This window comes from Pseudorca crassidens, chromosome 2 (assembly GCF_039906515.1).
Source record: "Pseudorca crassidens isolate mPseCra1 chromosome 2, mPseCra1.hap1, whole genome shotgun sequence".
Lineage (NCBI taxonomy): Eukaryota > Metazoa > Chordata > Mammalia > Artiodactyla > Delphinidae > Pseudorca > Pseudorca crassidens.
In genome coordinates this window covers 159,465,060-159,481,534 of record NC_090297.1, presented here as the reverse complement: position 1 = coordinate 159,481,534, position 16,475 = coordinate 159,465,060, and the positions used below count along the sequence as shown (strand labels likewise).

At 34.8% G+C, this 16,475-nt stretch overlaps 1 protein-coding gene across 2 annotated transcripts in view; it reads right to left on the bottom strand.

Annotated features, from left to right (window-relative positions):
- The window catches only part of DESI2 (desumoylating isopeptidase 2), a 42,325-nt gene that overhangs the window by 10,346 nt on the left and 15,504 nt on the right, over positions 1 to 16,475 (bottom strand). The window contains exons 2-3 of one of the 2 annotated variants that reach the window (XM_067729521.1): positions 3,844 to 3,916; positions 1,163 to 1,256 (exon numbers count right to left, since the gene is read on the bottom strand). In XM_067729521.1, coding sequence (XP_067585622.1) covers positions 1,163 to 1,256; positions 3,844 to 3,916 — 167 coding nt within the window. The remainder of the gene's footprint in view (positions 1 to 1,162; positions 1,257 to 3,843; positions 3,917 to 16,475) is intronic. The other variant, XM_067729522.1, reaches the window with a different exon arrangement.

The following is a 16,475-nucleotide window of genomic DNA, read 5'->3' as shown; positions in this document are numbered from 1 at the left end:
TCAAATGGCTGGTCATATTCTCACTTAGAAATAATCTTTTAAGTTATCTGCCACTCGGCTGCAGTGAGATGACTGTCAAATGACTAATTTTTAAAAAAGCATTATAAACCCAAAACCCTCCAAAAGAATACACCAAACCAAAAAAACAATACACCAAACCAAAAAAGCAACCAGCCCTGCCACCACTCCCAAACTACTACCCTGGAAATGCAATAGACATCATTCAATAGAGAGTAGAATTTTAGTCAGATACAAGTCAGGCATCCAAGAAAGCTGACAATACTTAGAAAATCCTTTTATCTAGCAGTTTTGACCAAAGGGAGACCTAAGGAATGGATTCAGGCTGGCATTATAGCACTTCTGTGTGTAAATATTTCAAATTAGTTATAGGTTAAGAGAGTAATTAACTCAGTAGTGATAAAAAGATACAACCCTATACTGAATTTCAATGTTATAACCTCATTTCACTATTTTTCACTTGGCAAGTTAACTGTTATAGGTCCAGAAGTTTCTTTAAAGTTCCTTGAAACTAAGATTCTAAATATCACTTTAAATACAAAACTCAGTTAAGGAATGGAAGTTTGATTATTAGCATTCAGGTTTTCAGTGCTGTTTACTACACATAAGCCTCCACAGTACACTCAGATCCATAATTTTAGGTTTATCCATACATATACTACACGAACCTTAACAACAGTTTCTTGGCTAATCTACTCAAATTATTTTAGTTTAGTTATTTCAAGTTTGTAAACAGTGTCGCTTTCATTGGGAAAATGAAGAGATTTTTAAGAGTGTTAAGTAGGTCACAATAAAACTTTCCTCCATCTCCCCCCAAATAGGAGACTGACGGGAAGCAGTCATTATATAGGAAATGTTTTCTAAAGCAGAATCTTATACCAGGTAAAAACACTTTTAAAGTAGACATAGTAACTTCTGTGGGTCCTGAATAAGAGCAACAGACTTCCTTATTTCAGGCACTTTATTTGGCTGATTACTATCTTTACACAACAATTTAGATTTGATTTTAAAGTGTCCGCAACTAAAACAACATTAAAGAAACATTTTAAGTTCCTAGATTTTAATCTACAGAATGAATTCTGTATGCCTGAAAACAAGCTTTGGCATCTAAGACAGTGTAATAAAAATTATCCTCCCTACTTACTTAAATTTAAATGTTTCTCCTAGTTCAGAAGCATTTCCTGGGGAAATTTCAAATATTCCAGAAAAGGGGTAAGGATGGCCACCATAAGCAAATTCTGAAAAGAGAAAACTCATGATTTTTAGTATTTATCACATAAAACTTAACCAGTATGCTGAATCAGATTTAATAAATGATGAGGATAATAATGATACCATCTAAATATTTTTCAATTTAGTAATGCTTTTACAAACATCTTATTTACCTATTGCTTGTATAGAACAGTTGACGTAAAGGACTTGAAACTCTAATAACAAAAGACGCTCAAAGGTAATCCTGACTTCTATATTTACTTTATATTGGCTAGAGGAGACTGGCTAACACTCAAAGGTGAAAAAAGTCCCTGCATTTACCTATCACGCCAAAGTATGTACGTGGTCAGTTCTGTGTTTTGCCACTTTCTAAATTAAAGTGATCAAATTTCAAACCTGGACTTTACTGGAAAAACTGTCTAATAACAATGAGTTTTCATGGTTCCTGAGATGAAGACTCTTGTTTTATCTTTGAGTAAGAGGGAAAAAACATTAGCAAACCAGAAAAACTGAATTCAATTCCCCTCATTCAAGAAAAGATAAGCTGCAAAATTAACATACACACCCACGCACACATAAAGACACACACACTTTCCACAGCACATCTTTAAGCTAGGAGAGAGCTACTTGTACTACAGTGAATGTACATCCAGCCTCATCAGATATAAACTCTCATTCAGAACAAAAATGGAGAACGGTTTCACATCAGGAAGGAAATAAAATTTCTGGCTACAATTCTGGTACTAGATACTTCGATATTTAAGTGGCAAATCTTAGTAGACTTACTTAAAGTATTCCAAACAAATGCTTAAATTAATCTTGTCACTTAAAATTTATTAAATACAATCTTATAAGGTCAGAACAAAGCATGGGAAAGAAAAAGGCAATTCTACAATACATTTACTTTTGATTCAGACCTTTCAGGAAAAAAAAGCAATAATGTAGAATAAAAAAGTATTTAGCATTTAATTCTAAAACATACATTAAAAATTTAATGAACGAATTTTATAAAACACTGTAGATAAGGTTAGATGTGGAAATATCGTATTTCAACTTTCTCAATTATGGTAAGGAAAGTTGTAGACCCACTTATTCTTCTATTCAAGAAGCAATAATTCACTTTTAGGAATGTATTTGGCCCTGGCTTTGCTGTTTTGAGCCATGTTTCTAATTATTCCTAAGTCATTTTATGAATGGGAGCAATGATTAGGCAGATAAATGGATAATGGACTAGTATATAAGAATACTTGGGTTCAAGTCCTAGTTCTGTTAATTAGCAGTATGACTTTCAGCAGGTCTGAGCTTTAGTTTCTTCATCTGAAAAATGGAGAAAATGTCTCATGCTCCAATCTACCTCAGAGCAGCGAGGTCATGTGGTCCAAAATTCGATGGCACTTAAAAAAAAACAACTGTAACACACCATACAAATTCAGCTAAAAGGGAATATACATGCAACTTTGGCAAAAGCCAAACCAAACCGGGAGCAAACCCACAGACTACCATTTCACCCGTATCAATACTCCAACCACTGGAACTTTCAGCACAAACCTCACTGCTTTTTGGAATTATCTGGTAGATGCAGTCTTTCAGGTAAAATGGAGCTTATATGGCAGATCTTTATAGCCAATATTTAATATGGTACACTGCACCTAGAAGCAGTTAATTTAGCATATAAAAAAGGGACAGTAAACCACCACACTGACACATTTAAGTAAATGAGCCTTTTCTTTGTATTAGCTGAAGTTGTTATGTAGTCTTCAGGGGTAACTGGGAGTAAAGTGCAGTAACATTATAGCAAAGACTTCCTAGCTGAAGCAAATAAAAGCATTTCTGCTATATGGTGAGTTTATGATTCAAACTAGTATATTATTACAAGCTTGATGAAATCAGCAATGTGATCTGTCTTATGCAGAACATTCTACTTACAACTTGATCAGGAGATTATCTTGTATCAAGAGAGAATTAGAACAAAGGAAAAAGCTGCTGAAACAGAGCTGCTTGATTTAGTGGCTCCAGTTATGTTTATCATAATGAAGGGTAATAAAGAATAAAAAGGGCTGAGTTAATGACAAAGGCCATCATTCTTAAGCAAAAAGCTAGATGTAATCAAAGGCAGGATTTGCTCAGCAGTATTTTTAAACTTTATATATTTGTAGGTCTACAAAAACAAATTTATTACTGAAATTCCCTCAGGAAATTGGTATTTCAAGTTTGACATTCTAGCACCAACCCTTTTCCAATCAAAATGATTATTTTTATCACACTATTTTTCAAAGTGCAAGGTTTCTTAGGAATGCCAATACATATTAAGGCAAAACTGTCACAGTGTAACAATCTTGAAAGGAAAATATTTTTTAAGACATAGTACCTAGAATAAAAGATAACCAAATCAATGTACACTTGTGTACTTTGAGTACTTTCTCCCCAGATACATTCCACTTTGGGTATTTTTCCAAAATACAGTATAAACAAATACGGGGAGATTTTCTTCTACTTTTTAAAGTATGGAAGTACTTCAAAAAAAAAAAAAGGAAGAGCTACAGTCATGATTTTGCAACTCCTTTAAATGAGAAAAATCTTCAGAAAGTATATTTAGACTGTGTGTACACGTACCTCTGCCATATACTTCAATTCCTGAATGAAAAACTCCAATTCCGATGGATGAGGTGTATTCGTTCATCCAATACTGAAGAAGAAAAAAAAAGATTCAGAATATTTGTTCATTTATAATTCAAATCCACGTTATAGGAGGCTACTAATTTCCAAATCTTTTACTGAATATTTAGGCCTTTCTAATCCCATTTCTTGGTATTTTCCTTACAGGTCTGAAACTCCCATGATAACGACGCATTCAGTCCTAACTCTGTGCCTTTGCTTATGCCACATCCCATATGGAATTCAAATGAATGTCTCAGTTTGTGTATCAGCACCTTTTCTAAGGCTTAGCACATAAGCCATAAAATCTAAACCTGGTTAGGTTGGGGAAGTGATATAAAAGCTCTCCTGTTAGTGACTTTTTAAAGAATCACATATAATATCTGTGTTCATACCTATTTTTCTTCTATCTTAAGCGTTCCCTTTCATTCTCTGGTATGCTCCCTTAAGACAGGGATATTTTATTCTTTTTCAAAAGCATTTGGCATATATGTCCTGATTCAGCTCAAAGCTTGATAATGATAATATTAGGAATAAATAACATGAGGCACAAAGATTAGAACAATCTTCTTACTGTTGGCATGAAGAAAAACTTCCCAGAAAAGGCAATATCTGAACTGAGTTTTTAGGAACAAATGAGATTTCCCCACACAAAAAATATGGAAGGTAAAGTGAGGTTGCTGGGGGAAGGTGGTGGGGAATGAGAAGAAATGCCAGGTAGAGGGAAGTGGATGTACACAAGTAATGTGATGTGAAATTCTGTGAGATGACTGTGAAAAGGGTTAGTGTGGAGGGGAGAGGGTTACACCTAGAAGGTAAAGGAGTTAATGCTAAACAAACACTTAGGTAACACTTAACAGTGTTACAAACCTATTTGATTTCTCCCAGGTTAGAGGGTAGATGATTTGATTTTAATTTTTCTAGGTTTATTCAAGTCTTAACCTTGGCTTCAGACCCCCAGCCAGTTTCTCCCAGACCTGGGAAAATGCACATTCTCATACACTGCTGGAGGAAGCATAAACGATAAGGGAGACTTTTCCCCCTAAAATGTTACTGGAAGAAAAATTAAACAATAATAAACAAGAAACATTTAAAAAAGAACAAGGGACTGTCTCATCTAGATATCAAAATAATCATTAAAACAGTATGGTACTGGGCTTCCCTGGTGGCACAGTGGTTGAGAGTCTGCCTGCTGATGCAGGGGACATGTGTTTGTGCCCCAGTCCGGGAAGATCCCACATGCCGCGGAGCGGCTGGGCCCGTGAGCCATGGCCGCTGAGCCTGCACATCCGGAGCCTGTGCTCCGCAATGGGAGAGGCCACAACAGTGAGAGGCCCACGTACTGCAAAAAACCCCAAAAAACCCAAAAAGAGAAAAAAACCCAGTATGGTACTGTTGCAGGAACATCCTTGTATACATAAGTATCTGGTATATGAAAAAGGTAGTATTTAAAATTAATGATAAAGAATAAGTTATTATAAATGTGTTGATAAAATTGACTATGCATAAAAATACATTTCACACATCTAAAACTTTCAGTGTTTCTAAAAATAATCGTATAGAAGAAAATAAAATAGATTTAAAAAATCTTAAAATGAACTTATCTACAAAACAGAAACAGACTCACAGAATTAGGAGAATGAACTTATGGTTCCCAGGGGGGAAGGACAGACTAGGAGTTTGGGATTGACATGTACACACTGCTATATTTAAAAGAGATAACCAACAAGGACCTACTGTATAGCACAGAGAACTCTGCTCAGTATTCTGTAATAAGTTTTAAAAATAAAGAAAAAAAAATCTTAGATGGGAAAAGCCAACCTAAGCAAAGCAAAACCTAGTATAGAGGAAAACAACAGATATTTAACATAAACATTTACAACTTTTTATTGTGTAAAACTACACAAACAAGAACAAAAGATAAACAATACACAGGGAGAAAAAAGTTGTTAACACTAAGATCAGTATGAGAATACAAATCTTCCTCTCTATCTCATCCTATTTGATTCCTGATTTTGGACAGTCTGAATTTAGATGGCAAGTTAGGAAGGTGAGTGACACCTTTTTATCTGAAACAATTTGATTTTGGATGGAGAGTAGCGAGGGTACATATAGTAAGGGATTTCTCAAAGCATTTACCCAAATCTATTTAATTCCAGAATTTGGGCAGCAAAAGTTCAGACAGCAAGGGATACTATATACAAAAACTCCACTAAAAAAAATAACTCCCACAGACAAAAGTGAGCAATCATAGAAGAAATCAGTGGCTAACAAACATGGACTAGTAAACAGATCTCCTTAGTAACAGAAAAATGCTAATTAAAACAATAAGTTACCATTCATTTTTTTTTTGGCCGCTCAGCTTGCGGGATCTTAGTTCCCTGACCAGGGATTGAACCCAGGCCCTAGGCAGTGAGAGTGCACAGTCTTAACCACTGGACCACCAGGGAATTCCCTACTTTTTTTTTTTCTTTTATTCATTGTATTGGCAAATATACAAAATATTGCTAATACTTAGTGTTGGTAAGGATGTCAGGAAGATACTGCAGAAATGTGAATCAATGACAATTAATTAACCATTCTACCTCCTGGAATCTAGCCTACAGAAATGCTTGAACATAGGCAGACATGTTCCAGGGTGTTAACTGCAGTTGTCTATAGCACTGAAAAACTGGAAACAACCTAAATATCAATAGGAAAATGGCTACATAAACGATGGTAAATCCATATTACGAACTATCATACAGCTACTGAAATAAATGAGTTAACTCAATACGTAAGGGCATAAAAAGATATCTAAGACACATAAAGTAAAAACACCAGGTCATACTACATCATCTGTAGCAAGATCACATTTTTGTAAGTTAAATAAATTGGCCCCGAGTGTATGTTTACATGCTAAATATGGAAAAATAAAACCACCACCAATTACAACAAAAGAAAGTTTGAAGCATTACAGATCAAACTGTTAACAGTTTGGGGGAGGGGAGTAGATATAGCGCAGGGGTGGGAATACAGGTGTGTAGAGGAATACTTTCACTTTTAACTCCATACATTTCAGGACTGTTTTTCTGAATTTTATGAATTATGTGTATTACCAACTTTTATAATTAGAAAAATGTTAAAGTAAAATACTATATTCTCTTAGCTTAACAGGCTTCAATTTATTTGAATATTTATACTATCTTAAAAGAATAGGCTGCATATATATAAAACACAAGCAGCAGCATTATCTGTAGTAGCAAAATACTGGTAACAACTTAAATGTGCACATATAAGGTACTGGCTGAATAAACTATGATAAACAATATCTGGAATATACAAAGCCATAAAAAGAAGGGGGATACTCTCGAGAAACTGACAGGGAGTAATTTCTAGGATATGTTAGGCGAACAAAAGGAAAAGAAAAATGGAGACATGGCAAAATGATACAGAGGCTGGTTTGATGGTGCTTTCATTGGTCAACTTTGGGAAAATCTGAATATCAAAAAGAATAACGACAATAATGGACTATAGCATATTGAATAACAAATAATCTGAGTCCACAGTAGTATCAAAAAAAACCCCCAAAACCCTCATACAAAACAGAATAGAAAAACAAAAAGTGAAGGGAGAGAAAGCTCTTTTTACAGAGGAAAGTCACCTAATAAATATGAAGTAAAGGCAGAATTAAATAATTTTGCACCTCCAGCTGATGCAGGCAAGGATCATGGATGCTAAAACCATTGGGAGAAGGTTGTTGAAGAACAATGTTCCCATGGTCTTAAAGTATCAACCTCACATTTTCCTAAATTATAAGGAGAAAAGATACCTTAGCAATGGAAAATTATGGTGAGTATCATCTTATCCAAGTGATTAAACTGAGTGTCATCAACAGTTGGACAAACTGATGTTATGTGCCTCCTGATGTGATGAAATAGAAAGCGTTTCCTTTGTTAGTTTTCTTTTCAAATATATTAAACAGAATATAATCATAAGGAAAAATCAGATAAGTCTGGACTGCGGGACATTCTGTAAGAAAAGCAGCCTGGTCTTTTAAAAAATAATGACATTAAAGTCAAAAGAAGGGCGGCTATTCTTTAAGGAAGATTAAAAGGACACGATAACTATCAATATATACAACGAAGGAGCTCTGACTGGATCCTAGATTAAAAAAGAACAAAAAGCCAAAGACATTATTGGGATAATTGGGGGAAATATTAATATGGATTGTTCATTAGATAAATTATTGTATCAACTGAAAACTTCTTGGGTTTGGTAAATAGTACTGTGGTTAAGTAGACAATGTCTTATTGGGAAATACATGTTGAAGTATTTAGAAATGAAATATTATAATGGTTGTGACATTTTCTGTGCGCGTGTGTGTAGAAGACGGTAAAAGAAAACAAATATGGTTAAAAACTGGTGAATCTAGGTGAAGAGTGTACAAAACGTACTCTTCTTTCACTTTTTTTTGAAGATTTAAACATTTTCAAAATAAAAAGTTAGTGGGAACCAAAGAGAACAATCTACTCCTGTCTCCTTCCGACAGAAAAGATACCTTTCCAAGTTTCCTGCTATCCTCCTCCTTTCTCCCCTGCCTTTTACAGAAAGAGAGTAGAAAATACCACAAGCTGATCATACTAGTCTGCATAAAAATTCTGCTAGTCTTTTTTAAAAAACTGAGTTATAATTAACATAGAATGTTATATTAGCTTCAGGTATACAACACAGTGATTCAATATTTTTATATGTTATCAAATGGTCACCACAATAAGACCAGCTACCATCCATCACCATATCAAGTCATTACAATATTATTGATTATATTCCCTATGTGGACATCACATCCCCATGACTTCATTATTTTATAGCTGAAAGTCTGTATCTCTTAATCCCCCTTCACCTATTTCATCTATCTTCCCACCCCACCCTCCTATGGCAACTACTATCTATGAGTTTGTTTCTGTTCTGTCTTGTTTGTTCATTTGTTTTTGATTTTTTTTCAGATTCTACATATAAGTGAAATCATATGGATTTTTTTTTTTTTTTGCGGTATGCGGGCCCCACACTGCTGCAGCCTCTCCCGTTGCGGAGCACAGGCTCCGGACGCGCAGGCTCAGCGGCCATGGCTCACGGGCCCAGCTGCTCCGCGGCATGTGGGATCCTCCCGGACCGGGGCATGAACCCGTGTCCCCTGCATTGGCAGGCAGACTCCCAACCACTGCGCCACCAGGGAAACCCTGGAATTTGTTTTTCTCTGACTTATTTCATTTAGCATAATACCCTCCAGAAATATTTACGTTGCTGCAAATTGCAAGATTTCATTCTTTTTTTAATGGCTGAGTAATATTCCAACATGTGTGTGTGTGTACACACACACACACACACATACATACGCACCACATCTTCTTTATCCATTCATCCACTGATGGACATTTAGGTTGCTTCTATATCTTGGCTACTGCAGTCAGTGGTTTCCTTGGCAGCCAACTTCTAGGACTTAAATTGTCTCTTCCAATTGAGAAATCTCATTGCTTATATTGTTTACAACCAATAATTTGATCTACTAACTGATTTCCTTAACAATGACACCAACAGGCTTTTGTTCTGGATGTAGACAGCTCCTACTTAAAGTTACCTGTTCTCTTTTTACAGTGTGAGCACTTCTCTTTCAAAATATAGAGTATTTTAAAAAAGAGACAGATATAAAATTGTTGTCTGCAATAATCGAAAGGTTTTAAACTCTTAGTAAATTGAACATTTATTTCCATTTAATGTATAGTATCGCTTAATTTTAACAATTTATCTTTTGTTGACCAGTAAACAGCATTCTGAAAGTGCTTTTATAATAGATTTCCATAATGGGAATCTAAATGTTTTATTAAGAGATAGAAAGTCTTTCACTGATTAAAAAAAAAATCTGCACACTTATTTTTAGCCAAAGAGTTAAGAAAGGGTTAGGATGGGAATGTACTTGTCAGAATGGGGATCCTGGACTCAGAAATCTTTTATTCTCTGCTGTTTCACAGTTGAAAATAATCTCTTCCACGTTAGAACTTCTGTATGTTGCCTGTGTGTGTGTGTGTGTGTGTGTGTGTGTGTTGTGTGTGTGTATATGTATATACATACTTTAGTCTGAAATTTCCCTGTATTCAAGATTTTACATTATACATATAAAAGGTTATGTTTTGACACATTTCATAAACTGGAAAATCTATAAAATGAGAGAAACTTAAATATGAGAGAGAAATGTACCATCTAAAAATCTGGTCAGTCCTTTGGATTTTACTATAATGAGATTTGACCTATGTAAGGTTTCTAAAGAATTGCTGAGACACTGCAATGAAAAATGAATACCTGACAGGCTTTGCAAGTGGTAATGTTACCTCTACTCTCAGATGGACAGTTGGACAATCAGGTAAAGTGTTTCTGCTCAAGGGTTAGGCAGCCGGCAAGTGGCTAGGAAAAGGATTTCTTAACCCAGAGATATTCCTTTGAACAGTATTAAAAAGCAGAAGCTACCCGCTCTTAACATTACTTGTTTCCTAAAGGCTGTCTCAATCAATATTCTGTGCCAGGCAGGAATTAACGCTGATGTTGCTTATTCACTGTTAGCAATAACAATGAGGGACTCAATAGTTCTTTGCTTTTCATGTTCTTTGTACCTTCTATCCTTAGAAAGGGCCCCAAATGTTAAGAGTTAATTCATTTTCTAGATTAAAGCAACCATTTACTAGTTAGAAATCTATTACTAGATATCGCTACTGACCTTACAGAAACAAAATGATTATAAAGAATACTATAAGCAACTGTATACTAACAGATTAGATAACTGAGATGAAATGGATAAATTCCTGGAAAGACACGAAGTACCAAAACTGAATCAAGAAGAGAGAGAAAATCTGAATAGATCTATAATGAATGGGAATAAAAAAAAGAGAATGAATTAGTAATTTTAAAACTACCCTCAAAGAAAAGCCTACAACCAGATGATTTTGGTGAATTCTACCAAATATTTAAACAAGAATACTAATTCTTCATAAACTGCTCAAAAGAAAAGGGGACTCTTCCCAAATCATTCTATGAGGCCAGTATTAATTTGACACCAAAACCAGACAAAGACATCATAAGGAAACTACAGATCAATCTCGTATGAATACCCACTCAAAAATCCTCAACAAAATACAAGCAAATTGAATTCAGCAACATATAAAAAGGATTATACACCACGACCAAGTGGTATTTATTCCAGGAATGCAAAACGGATTTAACATCCCCCCAAATCAATTAATGTAATATACCATAGCACTAGAGTAAAGGACAAAATCCACAAAATACAACACTTTTCATGACCAAAACACTCAACAAACTAGGAATATAAGGAAACTTCTCCAACTTGATAAAGGTTATCTATGAAAAACTCACAGCTCACATCATACTTAATGGTGAAAGACTTAATGCTTTCCCTTTAAGATCAGGAACAAAACAAGGATATCTGCTCTTGCCACTTCTATGAAACACTGTACTGGAGATTCTAGCCAAGGTAAATAGAGAAGAAAAAGAAATAAAAGACATTCAGATTGGAAAAGAAGTAAAATTATTTCTATTTGCAAATGACATGATCTTGTATATAGGAAATTATAAGTAATCTACTAAAAAAATACTAAAACCAATAATAATAAACAAGTTCAGGAAGGTTGCTGGGTACAAGATTAATATACAAACATCAACTGTAATCCTATATACTAGCAGTAAACAATACAAAAATGAAATTAGGAAAACAATTCCCTTTAAAGTTGCAGTAAAAAATATTTAGGGATAAATTTAACAAAGAACTACATAACTTTGTAAGTGAAAACTATAAACATTACTGAAAGAATTTAAAGACCTAAATAAATGGAAAGACATTCCATGCTCACAGATTAGAAGACAATATTGTTAGGATTGCAGTACTCTCTGAATTGACCTGATTCATTGCTATCCTTATCCAAGTCCCAGCTGCCTTTTCTGCAGAAATTGACAAGCTAATGCTGGAAATTCAAGGGACCCATGATAGCCAAGACAATCTTGAAAAAGTTGGAATACTCACACTTCCTGGTTTCAAAACTTAGTACAGGGCTACAGTAATTAACACACTGTGTAACTGGCACAAAGACAGAAATACAGACCAATGGAATAGAATCCAGTTCAGAAAGAAACCCTTATATTTATGGTCAACTGATTCTCAACAAGGGTGCCAAGACAATTCAATGGGGGAAATGAACAGTATTTTCAAGAAACTGGACTGTGACAACCGGACATTCACATGCAAATAAATGAAGTGGGACTCCTACCTCACACCATATACAAAGATTAACTCAAAATGAATCAAAGACCTAAATGTAAAAGCTAAAACTATAAAACTCTAAGAAGATAACAAAAGTATATCTTCATGATCTTAAATTAGGCAACAGTCTCTCAGTTGTGACACCAAATATACAAGCAACAAAATAAAAAAATAAATTGGACTTCATAAAAATTAAAACCTTTCGTGATTCAAAAGACACCATAAGTAAAATGAAAAAGCAACCCACAGACTGGGAGAAATTTGATAAGGGATGTATATCCGGAATATATAAAGAACTCTTAGAAATCAAGAACACCACAAATAACCCAATTAAAAAATGGGCAAAGGATCTAAATAGGTGTTTCTCTAAAGAAGACAGACAAATAAAAACTACCATTAGATGCATTTCACACCCACTCAGATGACTATATTCAAAAAGACAGATATAACAAGTGTTGACAAGGATGCAGAGGAACTGGAATCCTCATACACTGATGATGGGATTTTAAAATGGTACAGCAGTTTTATTTTATTTATTATTATTTTTAGTTAAAAAAATTTTTAATTTTATATTGGAGTATAGTTGCTTAACAATATTGTGTTAGTTTCAAGTGTACAGCAAAGTGATTCAGTTATACATATACATGCATCTATTCTTTTTCAAATTCTTTTCCCATTTAGGTTATTACAGAATATTGAGCAGTGTTCCCTGTGCTATACAGTAGGTCCTTGTTGGTTATCTATTTTAAACACAACAGTGTGTACATGTCAATCCCAAACTCCCAATCTATCTTCTCTTCCCACCCTTCGCCCCTGGTAACCATAAGTTTGTTCTCTAAGTCTGTAAGTCTATTTTGTAAATAATTTCATTTGCATCATTTTTTTTTTAGATTCCATATAAGCTATATCATATGATATTTGTCTTTCTCTGTCTTACTTCACTTAGTGTGATAATCTCCAGGTCCACTGTGTTGCTGCAAATGGCATTATTTCATCCTTTTTAATGGCTGAGTAATATTCCATAGTATATATGTAAAACAGTACAGCAGTTTTGGAAAAATTTGGCAGTTTCTCAAAAAAATATTAAGCCTAAAGTTACTATATGACCCACAATTTCACTCCTGGGTTTATACTCAAGAGAAATGAAAATATATAGTCACACGAAAATTTTTCATCTATGTTCACAGTAGTATTACTCACTATAGCCAAAAAGTGGAAACAACCCAAATGACCCTTAACTGATGAATGAATAAATACAGTGTGGTATATCTATAAAATGTAGTATTATTTCTCAACAAAAAGGAAAGAAGTACTGATGCATGAAGCAAATGAATGAACCTTGATAACATTATGCTAGGTGAAATAAGTCAATCACAAAAGACCACAGAGTGTATAATTCCATTTATATGAAATGCCTAGAATAGGTAAATTTATACAGATAGAAAATAGATTAGTGGCTACGTATGACTGGGAGGTTTGCAGGGAAATGGGGAGTGACTGCCAATGGGTATACGGTTCCTTTCTGAGGCGATGAAAAATGTCTAATATTGAATGCAATGATGGTTGTAAAACTCTGAATATACCAAAATCCACTGAATTATACACAAAGGGTAAACTGTATGGTATGTGAACTATATCTCAATAAAACTGTTTAAAAAATGCTAGGAATAGAAGTAAAGGATCTACTAACTTGTACCAAATGGTAGAAGAGTATATACTTTCACAGTTGGCAAACCTAAACAAAAACTATTCTATAAATATCATGAATCCTCCAAGGACAAAATTTCCTGCAGATACTTATCCCCAATCAAAAACTTTAGATTATTTCTCAAATTACAGACCGCATTCCTAATTCCAGATAGCTGCCTTCAAAAACATGCAGAAAACAGACTATATACAAATAACATATCAAGAACAGAAAAAAAAAAAAAAAAGGGAATTCCCTGGCGGTCCAGTCGTTAGGACTCTGCGCTTTCACTGCCGAGGGCCTGGGTTCAATCGCTGGTCAGGGAACTGAGATCCCGCAAGCCACGCAGCAAGACTGAAGAAAAAAAAAAACCAGGAAAAAAAATCCTCTAAATATACATATTCTGGTCAACCACCGCTCATATATAAACAGCAGCACATTACTGAATAAATATTATGAAGTAAATGTGATGTTTTTCTTTGGTGTGATTTTTTTTCTGAATGGACTCCAAAGAAAAGTGGGTAAGCCTTCCACAGAGATGCTCTCTAAAATGTTCTTGTTTCTGTTAGGGTTTCCTAGCTCTATTATCAGAGAACACGCCTGGAAGGCTCACTCTTTAAAAACTGGGCAGGCTGCCTGTGGAAGACATGTGTTTAATTCAAGGTCAGCAAGCCTTATCTAGTCCTTCTGCCTCAAAGTCCTGCCAAGGCTATGCAGACAATATGGATGATGCCTACTTTAAGTGGAGATTTAATTATATAACTGTAAACAAACAGAGAACGTACAGCAGTCCTATTGCACCCACGGGGGATTGGTTCCAGAACCCCCCCAGATTCTCAAGTCCCTTATTTGAAACGGTGTGGTACAGTCAGACCCCTGCATCTGCGGATACGGAACGCCGGCTGTGTATGAGGACTGAGTCTTTTACTAAATGATTTCAGTTGTGAAACTCTCCTACAATGATTTGCTGTTGGTAGTTATTCATGTAATTACTATCCTCTCATAGTTTAAGATTTTTGAAATTAATAGTAGTGTTTCTCAATGCTCCTCTAACTTGTTTTCCATCCTTTGTCATTACTTTAAAAAATTATTTACCACTGTCAAAACATTTCACATGGCATCTCTGGAATAAAAATCTCCCTACAAAGCTCAAAAGAGCTTCTCAAACTTGCTATGTGGAAATTCATGCTTTTGTAGAACCACAAAACATTGATATTTTCTAACAGAAGATATAAATATGCAACATGAAATCACAGCCAAGAAAATGTATCCATGAAAAACAAACAAACCAAGCTGCTGAATTAGATATGACTGGATGTTAGCAAGATTTCTGTTAATTTTTGTTGGGTACGTCTTCATTGATTTTGTTGTCTAAATAGCAGCAGATGCCAAAAGTTTGAAATTATATACTTGGGAAAAATGGATAATACAGGACAATTTTATTTAAAGCTTAGCTTTTTATTTGAATTGGGAAAAGACCACTTTTATTGCTAGAGTTTTTCCAAGTCTAAGAATATAACAAGTATTCAGGAGACTAGTTGAACTATTGCTCTGAGACAACTGCAGAAGCTGGGATGAAGAGGTATATATGATGACACTGGGGCCAGCCCTGCAGAGAAAGCTTACCACACAGGGCCATGCTGTGTGAGGCAGGAGTGAAATGGAACACTAGGGGCAGATCCACTAAAGGAAACTATACATTCAAGTTTACCCAATGCTGACAACTATACAATCTCTCAAGGATTATATGAAAAATCAGATGTTTTCATTTGAAAGTTTACAGTTTGAGTCTTCTCAAACTTTTCCCAACATACCAAAGGAAAACAGTAAACCAGCCAGCTGCTACCACAAAAGAGTATCTCTCAAACCACCAAACAACAGCAGAGTTACCACAACATGTCCATGTCAACCACTTACTAAACCATTTGGTTAGCTTAATCTAAGGCTATCTTTCCCTTAGGATCAAACAGGAAAGCCCACAACGTTCTTGTGTTCCAGTCTGGATCACAAGAGTATTGCTTCTATTATCTTTGAATTTACTTCAGAGTTTATTGCTTGGATAGAAAAAGGTTGATCCAAGCATTACAATGAACAACGCTGAAGCATTTGAACTATAGTGGAAAGACACTGGGCTGAGTGTCAGGAGATGGGGGTTCTTTGCCTTGTTTTCTTCACAGATATTTGGTAACTTTAAAAAAGTTTTTTTTAATTTTATTTAAAAATTTAAAAAAATTTTATATTGGAGTATAGTTGATTAACAATGATGTGTTGTTAGTTACAGGTGTACAGCAAAGTGATTCAGTTATACCCATACAAGTATCCATTCTTTTTCAAATTCTTTTCCCATTAGGTTATTATAGAATATTGAGCCGAGTTCCCTGTGCTATACAGCAGGTCCTTGTTGGTTATCTATTTTAAATATAGTAGTGTGTACATGTCAATCCCAAAGTCCCAATCTATCCCCATCCCACACTAATATTTGATAACTTTTAAAGATACCCAATATGTCTCAAAAAGTGTTTGATTCCAATTCAGATCCTGGAGCCAGAACACCTTGGTTCAAATTCTGACTTCATTATTTACTAGTTGTGTGAC